We start from the raw sequence: 25,649 nt of genomic DNA, 5'->3' as shown, positions 1-25,649 counted from the left end.
ATCTTGAGCTTGAATGATTAATGTTTTTAAAATTATTCTTGAGGTTGTAGCTAAGTAATAAAACCAATGGCAGATACACAAACCAGCCGTATAATAAATTATTTTGAGTACATCTTATTGAATGAAATTAATAACATTCTAATTACAAATTTTATTTACATGACTTAAGTCACACAAACTAAACAATAATTGAAAATCTAAAATATCCTACATTATCTTTCCCAGTACCCTATAAATGGAATTCAATGGAATCTTTAATTTATTGGCTTTATACACCACAAGTTCATTTGTAAAATTATATACTAATACATGTATGCTAAAAGATTTTAATTAAATACAAGTTTATAATTTTAGTTTATAATGAAATATATAATTCAAATTTTAATATTTCAAATTAATTACAAAACTTGAAATCGCAATATTTTAACATGAAATTTCAATCTGCAGCACTTGAATTTTATGTGAAAATGAAGTTAATTTTGCATAAAATATTGAAGGTAATTTCTAATTTCAGCTGTAGCAAAAAGACCTTATGTACAATAGATTATTACATCACACAAATTTACACTACAATTACAAACAAATATCCAAATAATATTTGTTCCCTATAATATAAAAGAATTTAATAAAATGTTTACACAAATTGCTTTTACTATGCCTTATAAAGTGTACAAAGGAATATCATGTAGGTAGCAATTCCTTTGTCAACTTTCATTGCTTTTTCATAATAATGGTTGTTGTTTTAGAGATTGAGGGTGTTGTAAAGGTGGAAAATTGGACGACATATTTATTGAACCTCCATGTCCAAGACTATGGTGAAGATTGTTGTTGTTATACATCGGACCTACGTTGACACTTTGATTAGGGTGGGGAATGTTACTGCCAAAACCAGTCCCAAGTGGAGGGACACTAAACAAATTGAAAAAAAATTATTATATAGTCACATTCTAGAATAAAAATTGAGACTTGATTGTATAATTATAAATAAATGATTTTCAAAGATCGATAGTTTACTCAAGTCACATTTGCTAGTTAAAGAAATACGATAGCCTGCAATTAAAAACTAGCTATCAAAAGACAATATAACCTATTACTGCTAGTTTTACTTGTTGCTTTCTTTTAAAATTTCTAACTCCACATTCCAATTTTCTTTGCAATATTTTTAAAACCAAGATTATATAGCTCATTTCAAATTTTTCAAACTAAAATGTTATTTAGTCTTAATATGTTAATTTTACAGGAATATTTAAATTGAACAAAAAAGCATATTTTCTGTAAGTTTAGGTGCTAATCTCAACCCCCTTTTTTCCATCAAAAATACAGATTACAAAAGAAAAATGGAACTGAATTAATGGTGCAAGTCATTGGTGTAGCGCAACATCTTGAGTGTTAAAAATTTGCCATGATATTATAGACCAAACATGGTAGTATTGAAATTAAATTTTGCCCTGATCCAATAGAAAGTATGAATAATGAATAAATTTATGTAAGTATTCTTAACTTAAATTTTGATACTTAAATTACGAGAGCTTAGTGAAATTGGGTAACTTTAATGAGAAAATTGTTAAACTTGTGTTAGAAAAAAGAAGTCTCTACGCACTCTAAAAACTGCAATTCGCGTTACTTAATTTCTAATTTCGCAAGTATGATATGTTAATCTTTATGCCTTTTCACATGAGAAGCATGATACATTGTTTCCTTTAATTATATTTGGTTTATTATTTTTGGACCGCAAAAATTTTGAAAAATTAAATACATTCAGTTCTAGTATTAGAGTAAGAACACTACCGTCATTTGATTTGTAAAAACATTGCAACTTATATTCCAATTAATACTAATATTTGAGATACTGGTTTTAAAAATTAAATACTAATTGAACAAAAGATTTTAATGATTAGTACAGTATTGTTGTTTTGGAACCATCCATCACCTAGAAAATTGGAGGAAAATCAGAAGTTAAAGACAAGAAGGCATGGTGTGACAATAATGGAAGGGTTGAAAAAAAGTGCTCAAGACTTTGAACATTTCAAATTACTTAAATGTTTAGTGCAGTTCTCTCATGCTACCTCCATGCTGTTTTTATATGTATAGCATTCAATACCTGGTAGAGTTATACGGCAATACACAGACGTGATTTAAGGCTAGGCACAGCCCTTGCAAGGGCGGGCGCAAAATGTATAATTGTGCTAGGTTTCAAGGTGGGGAAACAAAAGTGGTCCCAAAAGCACACTGCGCCTAGTGGCCCTTAAGTGGTATAATCGTTTGTCTAGCAATTTAAGTTGCTCTGTTTTGGCTGGCATATTTTTCAATACAGATTTTGGGGCTCTCTAATAAGGAAAAAATTACCAGTTATAAGAACCACTGATAAAGGTTAAGTGAAAATAATGCACATTAATTTATGATTATATACTTTGCATATAATCTTATTCAAGAATAATTATATTTCACAAAATATTATTCAAAAACTGCTATTTGGGATCGAAAAGCACTTATTAACTGACTTGAGATCCAGGGCCAAGTTTATTTGTCTAAAATTAGAATACTGTTTGATAAATTAAAAAATGTGGGACAGCTTCTATACAGTTTTGGCAAAATATCAACACACCAACGCATGTCCAATTTTTAATTTTTTTTTGGATACTCTAGATTATACTGAACATTTACGGAAATGAAAATTCGCAGTTTTGTAAAATTAACGTTTTTTAGCGTTACTTTTCAGTAAAATTCGGTCCGCTTAATTTTTGTAGGTGAAGTAGGATACGCGATGGGCTTAAAAGAAATAAATATGCAATTAAAGGAAAACATTGCCCACGTTACCAGCGTTCTCTTTTTACAATTTCAATGGTTTTCCAATTGTTTTCACAATACCAAAATATAATCATAAACTAAGTGTTGGAGCCTGACAGCGCCAAACGTTCGCTTCTCTCTCGTGCTAGGGGGCACAGCGCCACCCCAACCCCATTCTTGCTATCACGATGGGCCGTCTAGCATTGTGACCTAGAGGACATATTATCAAGAAAAAGTAGAATATACTTTTCTCCACCCAATATTCCACAAATGTAAAATTTCGTATCCTACTACACCACAAACGGAAAAGCAAAGCTATCGTTAATTTTCAAAAATTATTATCTCCGCCGATTTTTATTTCCACAAAATAATTCGGACACAGGAATGTTCAGTATCGTCTAAAGTATCCAAAAAATAATAATCGGACATGCATTGGTGTGTTGATATTAAGCCAGTTTTTATTTAAGCTTAAACGCAGCATTTTTATTAATATTGTTCATTTTCACTGGTTTCCTTCAGTAAAATGGTATTTAATTTACATTACCCACTTACAAAATATTACCAACGCAAAACATTTAAGAGTACTCACACACTTTTATTTAATTAAATTATTTTATCTAATGTTAGCATTAATATTAATTTTAATAAAAAAATTTACCTGTTAAATAGTCCATGATTTGGAGCATGGGTTCCAACAGGCGATGTTATGGAAGTTGGAGGCATGTTTGCCCCTCCAGTTATATCTGCAATAGACAAAATGGTTAATTTAAATCAAAGTAATTTTAAAAAAAGATTAAAATCACCACTGATTTCATTTTATTAACAAAAAATTGAGAAATATAGTTCCAAATTAATTAGCTAAAATGTTTCACGTACTTGGTGGCTGTTGATGGTTTTGAACAGTGGGTGGCGAAAAATTTTGTTCTCTTGAGATAAGCTGTTGAGGAACGGGGTTTGAAGTGTGAGTTGCTGGTGAGCCAGGGCCACTCTGCTGTATTTGCTGTGGCACAAAATGCTGCTGATCAGGTAAATACTGTCCTTGAGATGGCAGCCCTGATGTTGGATTCGAAATAATGAAAGCGTTTTGAGGTGTAGGTAAATTGTAAATAACATTTGGGGGTCCCATTTGCGTTGTTGGTGCGTTTGATACACCGTGGCCAGGCATATAAGGCCCATACTGTCCTTGTATAGGCCCAGAAGGCATTCTAATGGTGTCTTTCATTAAACTATGATACATATTTAAAGCATCAACCAAACGTTGATTGAGACTGGTTAGAGCTGCGTGTCCTCTATCAATCTTTTCCAGCTCTTGATCTATTAAAGGACTTTGAGCCATACAGTTCTCTAAAATTTCAAAATAGTAAAAAAAAATATTTACATTAGTACTGTGTCAAAAAGGGGAAAACTACATACGTAATTTATTCAAGCGTAAACATGTAGATGTAACCCTCATTGGTGGCTTTCCATTGTTCAGTAATTAAAACCGAAATTATTAAATGCGGTTTACATTTTACTAGAATGGTGTTTATTAACCATTATCATTATTCATATAATCATAAATATGACGCTTATTAAATTCCCAATGCTTATTTCAAATCCAAACTGATTTCCACTAATAGTATCTATCTAAAGACTGCAGAGCTACTTCTTTTATAATCCTTGGAGAAAGCTCCATTAAGTTGGCCCCCCCCTCTCTACAATTTTAAAAACTTTCATTTGCGATCGAATGCGACCTCGATGCGACGTTATGCGAAACTAAAAAAAAAGATGCGACATAATTGTTAAGTTGAAATAATTAAAACAAAAGGGGGGGCTAACTTAATGACAGCCCCCCCACTTTCAACTATCAACCCGGAAACACAACCAATAGAATGCGACCTCAATGCGACGTTATGCAACACCCTTACTTTCGAATGCGACATCTTAGTTAACGAGATAATCGCTTTCGTAAGTGGGGGGGCTAACTTAACGCGAGCCCCCCCTATAACAGTTGAGGCCTCCAAACACCTTTATTCGATTGCGACCTCAATGCGACGTTATGCGACACCCTTACTTTCGAATGCGACAGCTTATTTAACGAGATAATCGCTATCGTAAGTGGGGGGCTAACTTAACGCGAGCCCCCCCTATAACAGTTGAGGCCTCCAAACACCTTTATTCGATTGCGACCTCAATGCGACGTTATGCGACACCCTTACTTTCGAATGCGACATCTTAGTTAACGAGATAATCGCTTTCGTAAGTGGGGGGGCTAACTTAACGCGAGCCCCCCCTATAACAGTTGGGGCCTCCAAACCTTTATTCGATTGCGACCTCAATGCGACGTTATGCGACACCCTTACTTTCGAATGCGACAGCTTATTTAACGAGATAATCGCTATCGTAAGTGGGGGGGCTAACTTAACGCGAGCCCCCCTATAACAGTTGAGGCCTCCAAACACCTTTATTCGATTGCGACCTCAATGCGACGTTATGCGACACCCTTACTTTCGAATGCGACATCTTATTTAACGAGATAATCGCTTTCGTAAGTGGGGGGGCTAACTTAACGCGAGCCCCCCCTATAACAGTTGAGGCCTCCAAACACCTTTATTCGATTGCGACCTCAATGCGACGTTATGCGACACCCTTACTTTCGAATGCGACATCCTTACTTTCGAATGCGACATCTTAGTTAACGAGATAATCACTATCGTAAGTGGGCAGGGCTAACTTAACGCAAATGAATGGGCCGCCATGTTAAATGAATGCAAATGAATGCGACCTCATGTTAAATGAATGCAAATGAATGCGACCTCATGTTAAATGAATGCAAATGAATGCGACCTCATGTTAAATGAATGCAAATGAATGCGACCTCATTTTAAATGAATGCAAATGAATGCGACCTCATTTTAAATGAATGCAAATGAATGCGACGCCATTTTAAATGAATGCAAATGAATGCGACGCCATTTTAAATGAATGCAAATGAATGCGACGTCAATGCGAAGCAATGCGACACCATAATTATCGAAATAATCACCGCTATTCGAATGCGACAGCCGTGTTAACGAGATAATCGATTGAACCAGATCGAGAATCATCAAATATAAATACGGAAACACAGGTCGATTAAGTTGGCCCCCCCTTTTTTGATTTCCCAGAAAATTTCTCTATCAATTTTATGCACCCACAATGCGACAGCAAGTGAAAGAGATGTGACTTAACCATTATCGAGATATAATTAAAATTAAAAGGGGGCTAAATTAACGTCAGCCCCCATAATTTCGTTATTCAACCAGAACAGAATATCATAGCCACTACATGGCAATGCGAAGAAATGCGACAGATATAATTTTGATTGCGAAAAATAGTTTATGAGAAAATTAATAGAGAAAGTGGGGGGGGCTAACTTAACAGTAACCCCCCATATTAATTCATAATTTTAATTAACCTTAATATAAAGAGACGTCAATGCGAATTAATGCGACACTATTTTTAACGAATGCGACAAATTAGGTTATGAGATAATAGACAAATGAAAAAAGGGGGCTAATTTAATGGCAGCCCCCCCCCGAAATATAAAAAATAAGTTCTATAAAAAAAATGAAGTCGTCAACGCGGACCAAAGCGACAACCATTTATCCAAATGCGACATCAATAAAAATAGTTCTTCCTAACCAGATTGGAATATGACCAATAATAGATAAAAAAGGGGGCTAGTTAAACGGCAGCCCCCAAAATATAATGAAAAATTAAAAAAAAAATAATTTGCGAGTGTAACGCTAATTAACACGACAATCGTTTTTTCAAATGCGACATCCATAGAAAGAGTATTTCCTAACCAGAATTTTTTTTATCAGATTTAGAAAACAAAAACAATCTAAGGAGACGGCGATCAATTTAATGCAACACTGTTTTACACGAATTCAACAAATTAGGTAAAGTAAAAAGCTAATTTATTGGTAGCCTCAGAATATTAAAAATTTAAAAAAAAATTAATTATGTTTTTAACGTGGACTAATGCGACAACACCTTTATTAATTGTGACAATATTTCATAGCTGCGAAACTGACTACTAAATGCACTCCATTTATGTTTTAAAAGCGATAGTTTTATTCAAGAAAACTGATAGTAGCGACTGCGTATGATTACGAATCATCTCTTTTTGATAGCGACATCTGGGTGACTGCTTGAGACATAATTTTAATGAATGGGACATCATTTTAAGTGAATGCGACATCAATATAAATGAATGCGACATCAATATAAATGAATGCGACATCAATATAAATGAATGCGACATCAATATAAATGAATGCGACATCAATATATATGAATGCGACCTCATTTTAAATGAATGCGACCTCATTTTAAATGAATGTGACCCTATTTTAAATGAATGCGACCTCATTTTAAATGAATGTGAATGAGTTTTTCATTTAAGCCTGGTTCATTTTTTAAATAGCGATTTAATTAAAGGCATTGTAAAGTTACAACATTATTGTGGCTAACGGAATAAATTTGTTTGTCACAAAAAACGGGCAACCAGAGGTGGTGCTAGTATTTTAAAATGTTTCAAGTATTTTTATATACAAATTTGGCCCAACTTCCAGGGGGGTTGGGGCTTCACCATATCAACTTTCTGGGCCTTCTAACAGTTAATAACTGGGCCCCAATTTAAATTTAAAGTAATATCCACTATTTTATTTTAGATCGTTCTTTATAATCTCGTAATATTGCAGGGGAATCGTCAAGCGAAAACCACGCTAAAAACATAAAGCGGTCGTTTTTTAATTATTTTTTATAGTTTTCTTATTTTCACTTCTGAGCGACTGCAGCGTCTTAGTTTGATTTTGTGATGAACAACCATTTGATCTTTGAGAGGGTCTCTGCAAGGAGTAGAGGTCGGCGTTTGAATAAGAAATTATACGATTGTTAATATTTATCCATAACCGAGAATTATTCAGAAATATTCGAAAAAAATTATAAATTGTGCATGTTAAATCGTTGTTTATTCGTATAAAACAGATAATACTAATTTTAATGATTAATTGAAATTGTTGCGGTTAATTTATTTGTTCCGCCGACCTCTAGCAAGGAGGCGGTACAAAATGACTTGAGGGATTACAAAATGGCGGTGATTTTATAGCCATTCAAATTGACATCGAAACGGAAATAACTATTTTGGAGCGTTTAATTTTAAAAAACATGAATCCCTCTTCAGAATTACATTACTTCTAAAGGTACAATAATGATTTTTTGCCACATATTAAAGTATTTCATTTCACTGATAAAAAATATCTAATCACTTTATGAAATCAAAATTGGTTTAAGGAAGAATACCGATTATCAGTATTAAGGCTGTGTTGGGTTTTCCAAGTAATTTTTTAGGAACCCAAATCTCTGAAACAAAGCACTTTACAACTCATGTTCATTAGACAAGTTCAACTCATTAGGATCCATAGAAAACAGCTCCTTATCTGTGACGTAGCCGGAAATACGTCAAAGGTGTCGACGAGTGTCAATGTTAAGGAGGAGTTGATATATAAAACAGAAAAAGGTTGGCTGAAAAGGGGTGGGGCGTTGGACACAGAAACCCCTTGTCTACGCCACTCCTCTTAATATTTGACAAACTTATCTTTAACACCCTCAATAGAATTTATTTACGTCGTACAATTGCGGTTTGATGACATAAATATGGTCCCGCGTTAAATTAAAGTCACATTATTTAAAAATTATATCGCATTCAATTCAAATTATATCGCATTCAATGCTAATTATATTGCAATTATTTCAATAATGTCGCATTCATTTGAAATGAGGTCGCATTCATTTAAAATGAGGTAGCATTCATTTAAAATGAGGTCGCAATCATTTAAAATAAGGTCACATTAATTTAAAATGAGGTCTAATTCATTTATATTGATGTCGGAATCATTTATATTGATGTCGCATTAATTTTAAGGTTTCACATTAAAATTGTCGCATTAATTTAAAATAAGGTCGCAGTCCATTTAAATGAGGTCGCATTCATATATATTGATGTCGCATTCATTTATATTGATGTCGCATTCATTTATATTGATGTCGCATTCACTTAAAATGATGTCCCATTCATTAAAATTATGTCTCAAGCAGTCACCCAGATGTCGCTATCAAAAAGAGATGATTCGTAATCATACGCAGTCGCTACTATCAGTTTTCTTGAATAAAACTATCGCTTTTAAAACATAAATGGAGTGCATTTAGTAGTCAGTTTCGCAGGTATGAAATATTGTCACAATTAATAAAGGTGTTGTCGCATTAGTCCACGTTAAAAACATAATTAATTTTTTTTAAATTTTTAATATTCTGAGGCTACCAATAAATTAGCTTTTTACTTTACCTAATTTGTTGAATTCGTGTAAAACAGTGTTGCATTAAATTGATCGCCGTCTCCTTAGATTGTTTTTTTTTCTAAATCTGATAAAAAAAATTCTGGATAGGAAATACTCTTTCTATGGATGTCGCATTTGAAAAAACGATTGTCGTGTTAATTAGCGTTACACTCGCAAATTATTTTTTTTTAAATTTTTCATTATATTTTGGGGGCTGCCGTTTAACTAGCCCCCTTTTTTATCTATTATTGGTCATATTCCAATCTGGTTAGGAAGAACTATTTCTATTGATGTCGCATTTGGAAAAATGATTGTCGCATTGGTTGGCGTTAACGACGTAATTTATTTTTAATTACAAATTATAAATATAAAATTTGGGGGCTGCCATTAAATTAGCCCCCTTTTTTATCTATTATTGGTCACATAACAATCTGGTTAGGAAGAACTATTTTTATTGATGTCGCATTTGGATAAATGGTTGTCGCTTTGGTCCGCGTTGACGACTTCATTTTTTTTATAGAACTTATTTTTTATATTTCGGGGGGGGGGGGCTGCCATTAAATTAGCCCTTTTTTTCATTTGTCTATTATCTCATAACCTAATTTGTCGCATTCGTTAAAAATAGTGTCGCATTAATTCGCATTGACGTCTCTTTATATTAAGGTTAATTAAAATTATGAATTAATATGGGGGGTTACTGTTAAGTTAGCCCCCCCCACTTTCTCTATTAATTTTCTCATAAACTATTTTTCGCAATCAAAATTATATCTGTCGCATTTCTTCGCATTGCCATGTAGTGGCTATGATATTCTGTTCTGGTTGAATAACGAAATTATGGGGGCTGACGTTAATTTAGCCCCCTTTTAATTTTAATTATATCTCGATAATGGTTAAGTCACATCTCTTTCACTTGCTGTCGCATTGTGGGTGCATAAAATTGATAGAGAAATTTTCTGGGAAATCAAAAAAGGGGGGGCCAACTTAATCGACCTGTGTTTCCGTATTTATATTTGATGATTCTCGATCTGGTTCAATCGATTATCTCGTTAACACGGCTGTCGCATTCGAATAGCGGTGATTATTTCGATAATTATGGTGTCGCATTGCTTCGCATTGACGTCGCATTCATTTGCATTCATTTAAAATGGCGTCGCATTCATTTGCATTCATTTAAAATGGCGTCGCATTCATTTGCATTCATTTAAAATGAGGTCGCATTCATTTGCATTCATTTAAAATGAGGTCGCATTCATTTGCATTCATTTAACATGAGGTCGCATTCATTTGCATTCATTTAACATGAGGTCGCATTCATTTGCATTCATTTAACATGAGGTCGCATTCATTTGCATTCATTTAACATGGCGGCCCATTCATTTGCGTTAAGTTAGCCCTGCCCACTTACGATAGTGATTATCTCGTTAACTAAGATGTCGCATTCGAAAGTAAGGATGTCGCATTCGAAAGTAAGGGTGTCGCATAACGTCGCATTGAGGTCGCAATCGAATAAAGGTGTTTGGAGGCCTCAACTGTTATAGGGGGGCTCACGTTAAGTTAGCCCCCCCACTTACGAAAGCGATTATCTCGTTAACTAAGATGTCGCATTCGAAAGTAAGGGTGTCGCATAACGTCGCATTGAGGTCGCAATCGAATAAAGGTGTTTGGAGGCCTCAACTGTTATAGGGGGGGCTCGCGTTAAGTTAGCCCCCCCACTTACGAAAGCGATTATCTCGTTAAATAAGATGTCGCATTCGAAAGTAAGGGTGTCGCATAACGTCGCATTGAGGTCGCAATCGAATAAAGGTGTTTGGAGGCCTCAACTGTTATAGGGGGGGCTCACGTTAAGTTAGCCCCCCCCCTTACGAAAGCGATTATCTCGTTAACTAAGATGTCGCATTCGAAAGTAAGGGTGTCGCATAACGTCGCATTCTATTGGTTGTGTTTCCGGGTTGATAGTTGAAAGTGGGGGGGCTGTCATTAAGTTAGCCCCCCTTTTGTTTTAATTATTCCAACCTAACAATTATGTCGCATCTTTTTTTTTTAGTTTCGCATAACGTCGCATCGAGGTCGCATTCGATCGCAAATGAAAGTTTTTAAAATTGTAGAGAGGGGGGGCCAACTTAATGGAGCTCTTGGAGAACTAGGTTTTTTCTTAGCTCTTTAGCATAATGTTTACTTCTTTCACGGTAGATCCCAATGACGTATGCGTAGTCTCTTAATAAAGCCAGGGGGCTCATGTGCAGTACCTTGATAGCTCCAAATATGATATTGCAGAGAGCGGGTTTGCAATAGTACATAATGGACCCATTGGTTGAAATTTCTGAAGCCTATATAAAGTTGTCTCATATTGTAAATGGGACAGGTGGCACCTCTTTTAAGGTTTTCTTTGAACACGGATTAAATTTCAGTATATTAAAATTTTTGATGGGTTCCATAGAGATAACAAATTTTTATGCAATTAAATCAAGAAACTATTAAGGTGTTATATGGAAGATAGATATTTGAATCTCATCCTTGCATTCTTTGGAGAAGTTGGTCTGCATTAAGATTTTTGGTGGCATTCATTTGCAAGGATGGTACCGGAGACTAATGACATTCATCCATATAAGCCTGAATAGTGCAGTGAATACTAGGGGTGTGCGAGTATTAATTTATGACTAATGAGTAATGTTTGAGTCTTAAAATAACCCCCTTTCCTAAGCTTCAAGCGCTCGAGTCTTAAAATAACCCCCTTTCCTAAGCTTCAAGCGCTCGAGTCTTAAAATAACCCCCTTTTCTAGGTTTCAAGCGCTCGAGTCTTAAAATAACCCCCTTTTCTAAACTTCAAGCGCTCGAGTCTTAACATTCTCAAAGAGTAATGTTTTTTGTGAGCCCTAATTGGTGGAGTTATGACGTAATATATTTGAAACTTTATAAGAACGAGAGCTCTGAGAGTTTTTCATTTTTGATCTGTGTACTCCAACTCGATTTGAGTAATTGGTTTGAAGGAGTGCTCGCATAGCCCTGAAACTCTTTAATACGAAAACTGCTTATCGAGTATAACCTTGGATAAATTTTAAACTCAAGTTTGGCGAGTTTCTGGAGTTAAGAGTCCAGTACTCGATTTAAGCTAGTGCTCGCACACCCCTACTGAATACATTCTAAATCAAAGGTTTAAAGGTAACTTAATGAATATTTTCGCTATAATTTAAAAAAGAGTAAGATAGCACAGAACTTCAGACAAATTTTTAAATAAACTGCTGTTGCATTAAATTAATTAAGAAATATTATACAAGCAATATAATACCTTCTAATGCAAGAAGATCTTCGTCATCAGACAGCTCTCCAGTAGGATCAGCTTCATGCATCATATGCAAAACCCTGTCAATTTTTTCCTGCACAAATATAATGTAATATCAGTTATTGTTACTACAATAGTGTATATGTAACATAGCTAATAATAATAATAATAATAATCAGCTAGGCTAATACCCAAGGCACCACCTTAGGCCTAAGTCATCGAGCGACTTTTAAAGCCTTTAAACCAGCTATTTGAAAGTGTGCCTGGTATAAGGAGTTTCTAATGGAGGATAACTTGTTTCTAAGGATAAGTCATTATTGTTCTCATTTCCCATTAATATTATTAAAATTTTCTGGCAGAGAATTGAAGTGGTTAAAAACAGTTTTAAGCGCTAATTGTCTTAATTGTTTCTCTAATCACTAAAAAAATTATTTACAAAGAATTTCATAGCAAGTGCAGATAAAATAGAAACTTATAGTTTTCAAGTGCCTAATAGAGCAAATTTAATGACAAATTTTCATACTTCATCAATTTCAACATCAAGCTGAGCAGTTTCTAATGTTTTCACTTTAACTTCTTCATTGAACTGCACACTCTTCTTTTCAACTTTTACTAAAAGAGAACAAAGGAAATTAGATAAAAATATCTGTAAAACTGTTTTAGTGAGAAGTGAGAGCGCATGGTTACAAAAAAACACTAGAATTGTTCGGAATTGGTATACAGCTCTGAAAATTGATTAACACATGCCTTGAAATATACTCTCAACTACCTAATTTTTAATTTTCAAAAAACACTACTGGAAAAAATTTATACGCAAAAAACGCGCTGGTTGCCGAGGACCCGCCCATCTTCGTTTGTGTGTTTTAAAATATGTATTCTAAGTTGCACCTCATCTTAGAAACTTTACGCATAAAAAGTGGTAAATCGCGTGTTGCTTGTTTGGTAAAGTCAAGAATTTTTTATGGTGATACGTGTCATAGTACTGTTTAAAACCTGATATGGAACTACATAGAGATATTGTTTTTACCTTTATCTTTATAAGAAAAAATGGTAAATCGCGTGTAGCTCAGGTGATAAAGGTGGTAGAGTCATAAATTTTTTATAGTGATAAGTGTCATAGTACTGCTTAAAACCTTATATGGAACCACACTGAGATTTTTTTTACTTGACGTTTTTAACGATTTTATCTTTTTCTCTATAGGGAAAAGTAGTAAATCGCATATAGTTCGGGTGGTAAAGGTGGTAAAGTTAATTTTTTTATGGTGATACGTGTCATAGTACTACTAAAACATGGTATGGAACCACATGGAGATATTTAATTTTTTTCTCTCTTTCTTCAGATTTGCAAAACATTTAACTGCACCACCTGCAAATGCGTGAAGGCTAACCTCAAATGCACGTGTGAACGAAATTCTATGTCTTACCCGTAGAATATGTTCAAGTAAGGGTTTCCCTTAATGCAAAAGAATTATTTCAATATTTTCATATTTGTTTTATAATTATAAATTTATAATAATTGTAATTTGTTTATTTAAAAAAATAATATTGCATCAAGTATGTAATAAACAGACAATTTCAGTTGAATTTGATTTTTTTTAATTTATTGGGTAGACGTAATACTCAATATTTAATGAAAACCTAGAAATTTAAGAAAAAAGTAAAAATACATCGATGTGGTTCCATATCAAGTTTTAAGTAGTACTATGACACGTATAATCATAAAATACATAACTTTACCACCTTTACCACCCGAGCTACAAGCGATTTACCATTTTTTAATTCGCAAAGTTGCGGAGATGAGGGGCAACTTAGAATACAATTTTAAAAACACACAAACGAAGATGCACGCACCCTTGGCAACAAGAATGTTTTTGCTCAAATTTTTTCCAGGAGGTTTTGGAAAACCAAAATTAGGTAGTAAAGAGTAAGTATAGTTCACGGCACGTGTATATCAATTTTCAGGGCTGTATACTAATTCCGAACAATTTATCACCATGCGCTCTCACTATTTAACTTACCAGGTTCTGGTTCAGCTTCTAGATCACTTGTTACAAAATTTGCAGGGAAAAGGCCTTCTCCACGATGGTTTGATCCTTTCCACCAGTTTTTATCACTGAAAGTTAAATAAATGAATAAGGCATTGGATATCCAACATAAATAGTAACATTTAGTCAGGCACCAATTTAGTGCAACGCAAATCCCTATTAGATAAGATATAATGCTTGCCCAAATAGCGTATGAATTGTGGTCTAAGGGTTACTGCTGAAACAGGGCCAGGCAAGCCAGTCCTAATGGCAATTTAGACAACTTAAAATTACACCCTCGGGGTACCATTTTTGTACAATAATTTTATTAAATTGCCTTCCTATAACCAGAGCAGTAAGAAAAAAAGTAAACTCACCTAGAATCTAGGACCAATACAATTTCACCAGCTTTGAAAGTTAATTCATTATCTTCAGCGGCTTCAAAATCATACAGAGCTCTAACTTTCTTCGATTCCTTTTCTTTTGTAGATGAGCCATTATCAGCATGATAAGGACTTGAGTTAGTTGGAGATGATCTGGCAGAAGGATATAAACTACCACCACCAGAACTGACAGGTTTAGAGGTCTCAGATTCTTTCAGCGACAGTTCAATAGCTTAATAATTAAATAGTTCAGAATTACCCAAAGAAATGCATTCAATAAATAAAGTCAAAATCACTTCATAAAAGGCTGATCTGCTGTATTAAACCTGATCTAAATAAAAATGTATTTCTAAAAATCTTCACTTTATTAAATATTTGCAGCATTTTAACTAGTGTCAAATTAATTCTTGCGTTATTTTGCAATTCCTTTTCCTTTAATTTCTGCTTTAAGAAAAGTATAATATAATATAATTCCATAGCATCTTCATTTATAGCATAAAGTTTAAATTGTTATGTTGGCGGATATGGTTAGAATTGTATTTGATTATAAAACATTTTAAATTATTTTCATAATGAAGTAGACTGCATCTCTAGAGTTGTACATACAACATTTTTTTACTACATATACTTCACATACTATTCAATTAACAAACGGAACAGGTTTTAAAATTGTTCGTGTACCTTTTTACAGGGTGTTCCAAAAATTGTAGTAAGAACGAAAGTCTATGGATTCTAAAGGTGGTTTATTATCTAAAGTGTTCCATGACATTTTGTCCTATGGCCCATCATTTTGGAGCTGTGAAACAATTCCAGTATGAATGTTTTCCCCCTATTTAAGCAACGTAACCAACAAAATAACGCCATCAATGATATTTTATTTCATTCATAACCATAGGCATGCTGCAATAAACTTCGCTTCTAATAAAGAAAAATTATCTTTGATCTGGTTACCGACCGCTCAACCACTAAAACATTTTTTCTTTAAGATTAATAAAGTATCTGTTTTAACCCTTTAATTTGGGAGGCAACGACTTCACACACAGAAGATTCTAAAGTCCTCCATAGGAGTCGAAAATTTATTTCCGTTATAAAACATTTAAAATCCAAAGTGAAGCCCACAATTTGTTTAGCTGCGAAATGAGTAATTTTACTCCTAAAAATCACTAGGTTCGTAAAACTTCAACACTAAAATAATTAAAATGTTTATTGGTTAAATAAAAAAATATGTAAGCAATTTGAATGTAACGTCAAAGAAGTTAATATGCTATGAACAGAAACAAATTGTATAGCACCCTAAAGAAACTATTGGAAATGTCTACCTGTGTTTTCTAGGCTTAATTGTGTTCGGTTTACTATACAATAACAAGAACCTAGAGTTTCGCCGTTTGCCCTGATAATGTTAAAACCATCAAAAATCCTTCCATTACGTTTCTTCAACAGGCACTTCAATTGCGTGAACCAAATCTTTCACGCACTGCAAAGAAAAAAGTAGAGTCGCGAAAGGTCAGGATATCTATGGCCATGACGAAAGGTCATGCTCAACCAACCATCTTTAACTGATGTTCTATCTAGATGTGCCCGCCCTTGGCGACCAAAGTGGGGTGGCGCACCATCTTGCTGAAACAAGAGCCGCAAGCGATCATACAGTGGCTTGTCGTCCAGAACATCTTGAAGTTCATGGAGTGATCCGAGTTCAGTCAAAATGGAAGGGTGAAATGACCAACAAGAGTGTCACCTAACATGCCTGCCCATACATTTACTTCTCCATTCCTCTTGGAAACTCCCATTTTGAATAACGAGCACAATGGGACATGTTAAACAAGTTGAGTACACTCTTTCTCATCAGCCCACCGAATAAGTCAATGGAAAGACTCATCCACTCATGCTCTTGAAGCCACTGGCAGAAAATGCTTTGTCGTGGAGTGCCATGGAAGCAATTGTTCAACTCTTTGATGACGGTAGGGGTGCAAGTTTTGCGCATCAAACGCCCATGTGAGGAATGTTTAATATTCTGAGAGTAGGGTCTTCCACCACTTCGGCTGGTCTTCTGTGGCTGCCCATAGCTAAAACCTGGAACTGTATCGCTTCCCATGTCTCATAACCTTGCATGAACTCTTGAAATTACATGATGATCCAGATGTAGTCTACTTGGGAATAAGTAGACGTAAACTGCAACACAATCGCAAAATTTCCTTCGCAGTAACCTAAAACTAATAACATATTTGTGCATTCATTCGCTAAGTACTCTACAATTGTTAAACTGTAAAGTAAATGTCTAAGACAGCGTCGGAAAAATAAGTGTTATTAACCCTAAAGAAACCATGTTTTGGCTATGGTACAGATGTTCAGTCAAGGGAAAACCGAATCGGCTTCGATTGAAATAAAATTACCTTATATCAATAAATAAAGTCTTTATTTGGGGGCCGAAAAGAATTACAAGTGGAACTAGCTTATCTTAAACTATCAACGGATGCTTATTTCATAGTCAAAAGCAGTGAAAAAAATTAACAATTAACATTACCAGAGAGGAGAGAGCCATTTTAATTGCTGGTGAGATCAGGCTTGTGATAACTAGTGGCAGGGATAACTACCACGGCAAAAATATAAATCTTACAGAAAAGGAACAGTGCTGCCATGGAACATCTGGCGAGCTACTCCGGCGGCTGCCGACTGACCGTTGAGTCAAGAAGCCAAAAAAATATACGCCCCCTTGCCGGCTCTGACTAGAGCTAATATAGAGTAGCCCCCCTGGGTGTTAAGGCGGTTCTCGCCTCTCTGGCGCCATCTCTCTGGAGTGGTGATAACTAAAATAATAAATAATACTGTAGGAATAGGAGTGTCAGGCTGTCCTAGTGGCAAAAGCCACTATGCCTAGGGTAAGTTCGGTTTCATACATTAGGGCATCCGTTGCAGTAGTCAGAACGAAGAGTTCATTATAAAAAAACTAATTTTAAAAGGAAGCACGATAATATTTCATCTATAATATGCTAAGTCTATTCCCGCAGGTCTATTGTTATGAATGAAATAAAACTTAATTGATGTAGTTACGTTGCATAAATAGAATTGTTTCACAACTCCAAAACAGCAACCATCAATTTTGAAACACCCTGTATTGCATTTTACAAGTTGATCATACCAGGAATTCATACCTCTAACTTGGAATGGTTATCTCGCCCGATTTCCGTCTTTATCTAGGGGATCGTTTTTTTCCATCATTTTGACGTCAGAGCATACGTGTTTTCTCATACGATTTTCCATGGTATTAAATCCTAGTTTCAGATAATTTCATCCCCCAGTGTCGAAAAAGGGTTCATACATCTTTTTGCTTTTCCCTTCGCTATCCCCGTATTGATAGCGACGGTCACCTCGTAATTCGGACTTCGCGGTTCTCAGGGGCATTGTAACTGCTGACAATTTTGACAGCGATAACAATGCCAGACTTAATCCTTCCACATGGAGAGGTCGGGAGAGCGAGCTGACCCGTCGCTATCAATGGTGGGGTTTCAAACCCTAAATTTCGAAATGGCCGGGGAATCGACCAACAAAAAACTACACTTGTAAAAACGGGAGATTGCGCGGGGTAAAAACTCCTAAAGAGGGGAGACGCGTGCGAGGGGGCGATTTTTTTTCTCATAGACGTCACTGAAAACGATCCCCGAGATCTTACCATAGGGAATACGGCCGGATAACCATTCCAAGTTTGAGGTATGAATTCCTGATCATACAGATTAACCAAAATAATATAACATTAATTGATTGATCACAATTAGAATCTAATTAAATTTCATTTGACACTGTAAAAGTTTTTTTTTGTATTACTTTTAACCTGTATGGCTAATTTTGTGTGAGGCATTTTAGCCAAATAGTTGGTGCATTTTGTGCTGTCTTGGTAAAAAAAACTCTTATTCTATTCTAGTCATTATACTTTTTTTTTAAGGTTAGGTAATATTAGGAATGTATTATTTATGCTTAGGGAGAATGACTATGTTGCAACGAAGTTTTTTCCCAAGCGCCCCTCATGCTTGAAAATATGGCATTCCCTCGGTTCCCTAAAACCGACATCTTCCAACACAATTAGAGTGCACAACGTTGACTCCAGGGAAAAATTCAGCCATGATGACTGCAGATCATTTCAACATAGTCATTCTCCTTAAGTATAACTAAATACATTCTTATATCTGAAATTCCAATTCCTACCGAACAACTGCAAAATTTTAAATTATTCACATTAAACCTACTACCTTATATTTCACAGCATTTACCTTTAGCTATATCATCCTCTTCTTGCTGGCTAGTCACAACATTAGGATCCTTCGGCAAAGCTGTTGCAGTAGCTGACTTTGGCTAAATGAATTGGGATGAATTATTATTATACAGTAAATTTAAACCATGGCCAAAATAAAATTCAATAACAATTAATTTCCTACACAAGTAAGATATTTTAGTTTTAGTTTTACTCACCATCTCAGTTGGTGAAAAATCAAGGCCTCCACCTTTTAATTTGCTGTATAATGATGGAATTAAACTAAAAAAAATTATAAAATTAGTTTTACTTTTCTCACACCTCAAAGTCATCTGCATGCAACGAAATTTGTGGAAAATTTTGTAGAGAAAAAAAAGGTAAAACAATAATATGTACACCTCAAAATTAATTAAAAGCAAAGAAAATGGTGGTTGTTTAAATACTAATTCCTCTTAAATGAACATTTTCACTTTGACTATACTAGAGATGGCTCTACACAACACCAAAGGGTTCCTGCTTAATAACATTGTGATGCAAGCACGTTGCCATGTTCCAATGCAATTTGCATTGTGTTGCCAATAAATGGAAGCAGGAATTCCCCTTTATGTTGTGTAGCTCCATCAATCAGTACAGAGAAATTAAATAGTGATCATACGGGGTTACATTTAAAATCGGGGTCGGGAAGAGAAAAAAACCAGGTTAAGTCGCAGTTTTTTGGAATTTTTATATATAAGCTTTTTCTAACTACTAAAGTGACAAAACTCATTCAAAAGTAGCATATCTATTTAAAAAGTAAAACCAAAAACGAAATCAAAACAACAGTGAATGAAAGGCGAGCCTGGCAAGTGTGACGCGACCTGTGTACCTTTGAACGAGAGAATAGGCTGGCTTGCCCCTTCCTTCCGTTTTTCTGGCGTTTTTACAATTTTTTTTTGGATTTGAACAAAAACCCCGACCAAAATATTTAATAACCCGACCTGAATCGGGGCTGGGTTGAAAACCCCGGGGATACCAGACTTACCGGGTCGGGGTTGGGGTCCCCATACGATCACTAGAGTTTTTTTGGATGGATTTTTGCTTTTTTGGTCTTTCCAATGCCCTCAAACTTACATATAGTTAACTATATTAAAAATTATAAAATTAAGAATTTATTACCTAAGTTGAGGATCGTTCTTGAAATCTTCTTCAGCCCACTTCTTTATCAAGACTTTTAACTTCTCTACTACTTTGCGATGAGCCTAGCATTACAATTTGAAATTTTTTTTTCAATTACCACATTTAAAAATTGTTCATAGACTGACCAATTGTGTTTATAAAAGAGATTTGGGATTTTAATTTGAATACTTGCATAATAAGTCCACTATTAGTTTTAATTTTTATATTTCCCCACAATATTTAAAAAGCATATCTGATGCATTACCGCACTGAGACAACAAAATGTAATAAAAATTAGCACTAAGCATACAGCAGTGCTGGTTATCAATACCCAATTAATTAAATAGGAATTTAATGAAAAAAATTAGTAGCTGGTAAAGTAATGAGTACTAATGCATTAAGTCATCATAAAGTGTAAAATGTTTTCATTACCCTTTTCATTTTGTGAAGTAAAAATATAAAAATCTGCCTCTAAAGGAGAATACCTTTAAAAGTAGTTTCTTGAGTTCGGCTTCAAATTCTCTTGAACAAACTTCCAAGTGGAAAGGTTTACCACAATTATTGACACAAGCGTCCAACAACTAAAAAAAGAAAACTTTTTATAGTTACATCAGAAATACATGAACCGAAATTATCAGCGTCCTATTCCTCTAACACGGGAGGCAAGTTCCCCGTTTTCCCCCACCTTAGTGGCCGCGTGCTCCCTTCCCCTCCTCGAAAAGAGAACCTCCCCACCTCCGCGGCGAAGGTTTGAATACGCTACCTGGCGACGGCCGAGCGAAAGTTTCTCGAAAAACAAATAAATGAAATATGCTGCTGGGGAAAAATTACAAGTGATTCATGTGTCAGTGGAAGAAAGGCTGTCACCTTTAGAAGCAACGTCCAAGGAAAGAATAGCTCAAACAAATATCGTAATCAGTTGTTATTAATTAATGAAGCCCAGTTAACGACTAATAAAAACTAGACTAACTTGACTACGTTAAGAATTATAAACAATAAATATTTGTATTATTTTGTTAAAATAATTGTACTTGTTTTATTTGAAATATAAAACTGAATAGCAACGTAAATGTAGCCTTACTCGTAAACGAAATCATCATTTTTATTTCTTATTTCTACTAGCTCTTTTCTCGTGGTTTATTTCAGTTTCTTCTTCTTCCGTAGCCTTCTGTTTCTTTGGTCTTCCCATATTCTTTACTACTGCAGGCCTAAATATTTTTATCTGGGTTTCATATATCTTAAGTAGCTCCATTAAGTAATTTGTATATTTTCTAATTCTAATAAAACTTAAGTATTTCTCTGTTCTTACATACATAAATGGTCTGGTAAGAAAAGTTAAAAAGGTTTAAATTTATTTACTTTTAGCTGCAGCTACCGCGTTCCACAGTTCCACTGACCTCTATCAAAAACAAAACACGGCTAAGCCTAGGTTTGCAGACCACGTTGCTCACGATTTTCTTCGATGAAATAATTTATCTTAGCCTCACTAGATGGCGGTCTAGTTACCCGTGGTGCATTCGAAATTATCTCTGTAGTCGCGGGAGGCGGAAAATTAACAAGGCCTCCCTATTTAACCCTCCCCTGTCACACGGGGAAATTGCCGCCCGAGAAAAATTGGTTCGCTGATAATTTCGGTTCATGTATTTCTGGTTACATTCATGTGTATTATATATATATATATATATATATCTCTCTCTCGTTTTATTTATTATAATAAATGATGCACACAAACTGGAAAAAACTATTGAAGTTTAAGAAGAAGGAAGTCACCAGGGGCTTTTGAATTGAGCAATCAACAAATCAAAATTTGAGTTTAAAATTTCCACAAATATTTTGGAATATATTTTAATTTGATCCCAATGACTTTCCTTGAAGTACTTCTTTAAGATAAAATATTTAAACTAGCCAAACCATAAAACTTTTTTTCTTAGCTCACAAATAAAGTCTAAGTTGATACCAGTGTACAGTGTTTCGAAACAGACTTTAACTGACAAAATTTAATTAAATATCAACTCAATATAATAAATGTATATATATTTTAAATTGTTGTTTTAAGTTGTATCCGAAAATATAAATTATGTTTCGATACCTGCCACCAGAGGGCCAAATGTTCCCTACATTGAATTCCATTGAATTTCTTTTTGCAAGCGTGTATAGAATTATGTTATACATAAATTTAATGGTTGGTGAAATTCGCTTGAACAGATCTTCTGTAAAATGCAATCAAAAGGCCAATTTTTTACCAAAATACGGCAAGTTGTTGCCAAATATTTCATCAGTCTTGTAGAACCGTTCCCGTAGGATAACTTACTAAAAATCACCTCCAAGTTTTTAAGATATATCAAGTTTTATCACGTTGAAAAATATTTCTTGAAATAGCTAATTCATGTTGTCTCTATACACCTTGTTTGCCGTAAGTTATCCTACGGGAACGGTTCTACAGGACAGTGATGAAATATTTGGCAACAACTTGCAACTTTTGGATAAAAAGTATTTAGAAAAAGCCATATTTCGGTAAAAATTTGCCATTTGATTGCATTTTACAGAAGATCTGTTCAAGCGAATTTCACCAACCATTAAATTTATGCATAAAATAATTCTATACACGCTTGCAAAAAGAAATTCAATGGAATTCAATGTAGGGAACGTTTGGCCCTCTGGTGGCAGGTAGCGAAATATAATTTATATTTTCGGATACAACTTAAAACAACAATTTAAAATATATATACATTTATTATATTGAGTTGATATTTAATTTTGTCACAAAAAGTTTGCTTCAAAACACTGTGCAGTGGTGCACCCAGGATGGATTTATGGGTGGGGGGGGGGGGGGCATGGTAGAATCTGCTAAAATGCTTTAATGACATTTACACTCAAGCTCGATTGGTCTCTTTTTCATATCAAAAACACTTATATCAGCCTCTTCAATAAAATCATACAGTGCATCGTTAAGATACTATTCATCCCCAAAATAGACCAATTAAGTGGTTAAGAAAACAATTTCACCAAAACAAATCCAATATAAATAGATAGATAAACCAAAATGAGATTAAATTAATTTTTCACATTTTATGCCTCATTTTCTTGACAAATTTATTAATGATTAGAGTAAAATAGTATTATTATAAACTCAAATTTAAATACTATTTAAAAATTAATTAGCATTTAAAAGCTAAAATCAATTTAGTTTGGTGTGAAATGGTCTTCTTTGTTCCCTTTTCATAAATACATTGAAGTGTAATAGGTGATTTAAAGAAAAAATCTTGATAAGCTAGGTGACCAAATGAGTAATTCAATGATTTATTTCAATCCAACATCACCTGCGTAACTGCGATATTCTTCCAAATAATAAAACTAATATTTTGGAATGTTATAATTGTGCTATGAAAATGTTGATATTTTTTTCAATTTCCACGGATCTGAAGAACACTAATTACCATGAAAAAATATCTCAATATATAACTAATGATCTTATGGGGATCCCAAACCTTGTATGGGCCTTAATACTACCACAAATATCTCTCCCAAGAGAAGAGGCTTAGTTTTTTGTGAACTATATTGGGCATATTCTCTGTGATGCAAAATTCCTTGTCTAATAAAATCCTTGACTTATCCCTGAAGTATTACGATATTTTACGTAATACTTTTTTCCTCAATTTAGAAATCCCAACTCATGAAGAATGCCTGATAAACCATTTTATAATACACCATGATTTTGCTAATTATCTTTAAAAAATAGTTCGCAGTTTACTGAGTTTAGAGTAGAACTAACAAGAAGTGATGAACTTACGGTTAGCGAATGTAGAACAACATGAGGCACGTTGTTGTTTAATCTCTTTACAATGGAACGTAAACACTCTTTGGGTCCATTCGGTGTACAAGAAACTTTATCACAAATATCTAATATTTGGCTCCAGTCTTCCGAGATATTATTTTCACTGGTAACTTTTTCTAAAGTGGAAGAAAAACCAAAGATGTAGGCTCTCCTATAAAACAGCATCAAAAAATATTTGATTAAGTTAAGTGTTGTACTAAAAGCGTTAAGTATACCAAGAATGCTAAAAGTATCAGGGGTCTAGATAGAAATGTTATTTTTCGATTGTGAGGCAAGAAAGGGCTCCCATACATTTTAAGCAGGCATAGTTACATAAACATGATTAGGATGTCTCATTACATCAATATTGTGACACTTCAACAGCAAGCTGATATATATTTTACTAAAAGCTTGAAATAGCATTAGCATTTTAACAGTCCTTTTTCTAAATCAGCTCCAGCATTATTTGAATGGCTTTTTACACCATCAAGGCTACTTTATCATGAAAAATTACCCATTACGGTAGCTTAAAATATTTCACGTAGTGATGGCAAACAGCTTAATTTGCTGAACGGACATGCATGTATGCAATAAACTTTAAACTTTGTGAAAACTAAAGACCAAAAATTTTGGAGGAGACTTAACTTTATACAAGTATATACTTAGCCCAATAAGCCTTCTAGGCGAAAAGTGTTAAGTTGTCTTTTGGTCTAGGATTATCAGCTGAGGCCCTACTTAGTTTTAACCTGAGTTCCTTTATATATTCACTTATAAAGTTTTCGTTTCCCCATCCATAGCTGTTGCTATTTTTAATAATTTATCACAACAGCCCAACAGTGATTCTCATCTTTCTTGCTTTAGCCACCTTGAAAGCCTTGAATACAATATTTATAATACTATTTGCAATACCTATCTTATTAAAACTAAACTGCAAGGATAAAATTTTGAGAAAAGCTGTGTAATTTTCATATCTTTATAACATACAAAATCAGGATGAATTCATCTTTTTATGGGTGCAAAAATGTACAAAAATCTTTATAAAAATCACAATAAATAAATTAAAAATCACACCAAGGCTTAGGTTTAACCCTGGTTAATCACAACTTACCAACTTCTACATCAAAAAGTGTGCCAGAACCAAAAAGGGGCATAATTATTTTCCTAGACCAAAACACTGATACTATTTCTTTGATAAACGTGTTCCTATTAAAAAAGTTTATTCTTGAACCTTAGAAAGCGAAAAATGTATCCCTCAAATAACAACGAAATGTCATGATTACTCACCATCACGATAATTAAATCATGACGTCACAGCCACTAGGATTCGGCGTAAGCAAGGAAAATATAGAAGAGGAATAGAAGCTGTAGCTTCCATGAAGCGTTAAAACATCTTTTCGTTTGCTCATGGACTGTAAATTTTAGAGGACGAGTAAAGCGTAGCCTTCCCCTGTAGAATTTTGGTTTCTCCGAGCATCAATCACTTCGAACTAGAGAGAGAGAGTCCGTCAAGGTCATTTGTACCACGCATAGAGATAGACCCCCCTCCCCGCATGTTATCTGGAAATCTGGCCGACCGAATGACACGCTCTTTAGTTTCTTTT

The 25,649-nt window shown here is 34.4% G+C and overlaps 1 protein-coding gene across 2 annotated transcripts; it reads right to left on the bottom strand.

Moving 5' to 3' along the window:
* Positions 1 to 209: 209 nt before the first annotated feature.
* Positions 210 to 25,351, bottom strand: Stam (signal transducing adaptor molecule). Of its 2 annotated transcripts, XM_090177616.1 has the most exons (14): positions 25,333 to 25,351; positions 25,157 to 25,251; positions 24,025 to 24,185; positions 20,720 to 20,815; positions 20,235 to 20,317; positions 19,298 to 19,361; positions 19,099 to 19,180; positions 14,831 to 15,068; positions 14,448 to 14,542; positions 12,953 to 13,041; positions 12,436 to 12,523; positions 3,664 to 4,131; positions 3,446 to 3,530; positions 210 to 909 (listed from the first exon to the last, which is right to left on the bottom strand). In XM_090177616.1, exons 2-14 carry the CDS (start codon positions 25,197 to 25,199, stop codon positions 723 to 725), a joined length of 1,779 nt encoding a protein of 592 aa, XP_090033742.1. In that variant the 5' UTR covers positions 25,200 to 25,251; positions 25,333 to 25,351; the 3' UTR covers positions 210 to 722. The 2 variants fall into 2 exon arrangements, with proteins under 2 accessions (XP_090033742.1, XP_090033743.1); XM_090177617.1 differs by lacking the exons at positions 210 to 909; positions 25,333 to 25,351 and adding an exon at positions 1,885 to 1,930 and having other exon boundaries at positions 25,157 to 25,293.
* Between the last annotated feature and the right edge of the window lie 298 nt (positions 25,352 to 25,649).

The sequence above is a fragment of the Leiobunum rupestre genome, chromosome 6, assembly GCF_980474605.1.
Source record: "Leiobunum rupestre chromosome 6, qqLeiRupe1.1.hap1, whole genome shotgun sequence".
Classification (NCBI taxonomy): Eukaryota; Metazoa; Arthropoda; class Arachnida; order Opiliones; family Sclerosomatidae; genus Leiobunum; species Leiobunum rupestre.
Note: the sequence above shows the minus strand (reverse complement) of the source record. Positions and strands in the feature narration are given on the sequence as shown.

What these genes read in the sequence shown, in the direction of transcription:
- Stam (XM_090177616.1), bottom strand. Translation starts at nt 25,199, where the DNA reads ATGCCCCTTTTTGGTTCTGGCACACTTTTTGATGTAGAAGTTG. An exon ending in AAGAACGATCCTCAACTTAG is followed by an intron (nt 19,362 to 20,234) that starts GTAATAAATTCT and finishes AATTTTTTTTAG; the next exon opens with TTTAATTCCATCATTATACA. An exon ending in GTATTGGTCCTAGATTCTAG is followed by an intron (nt 14,543 to 14,830) that starts GTGAGTTTACTT and finishes TTTAACTTTCAG; the next exon opens with TGATAAAAACTGGTGGAAAG.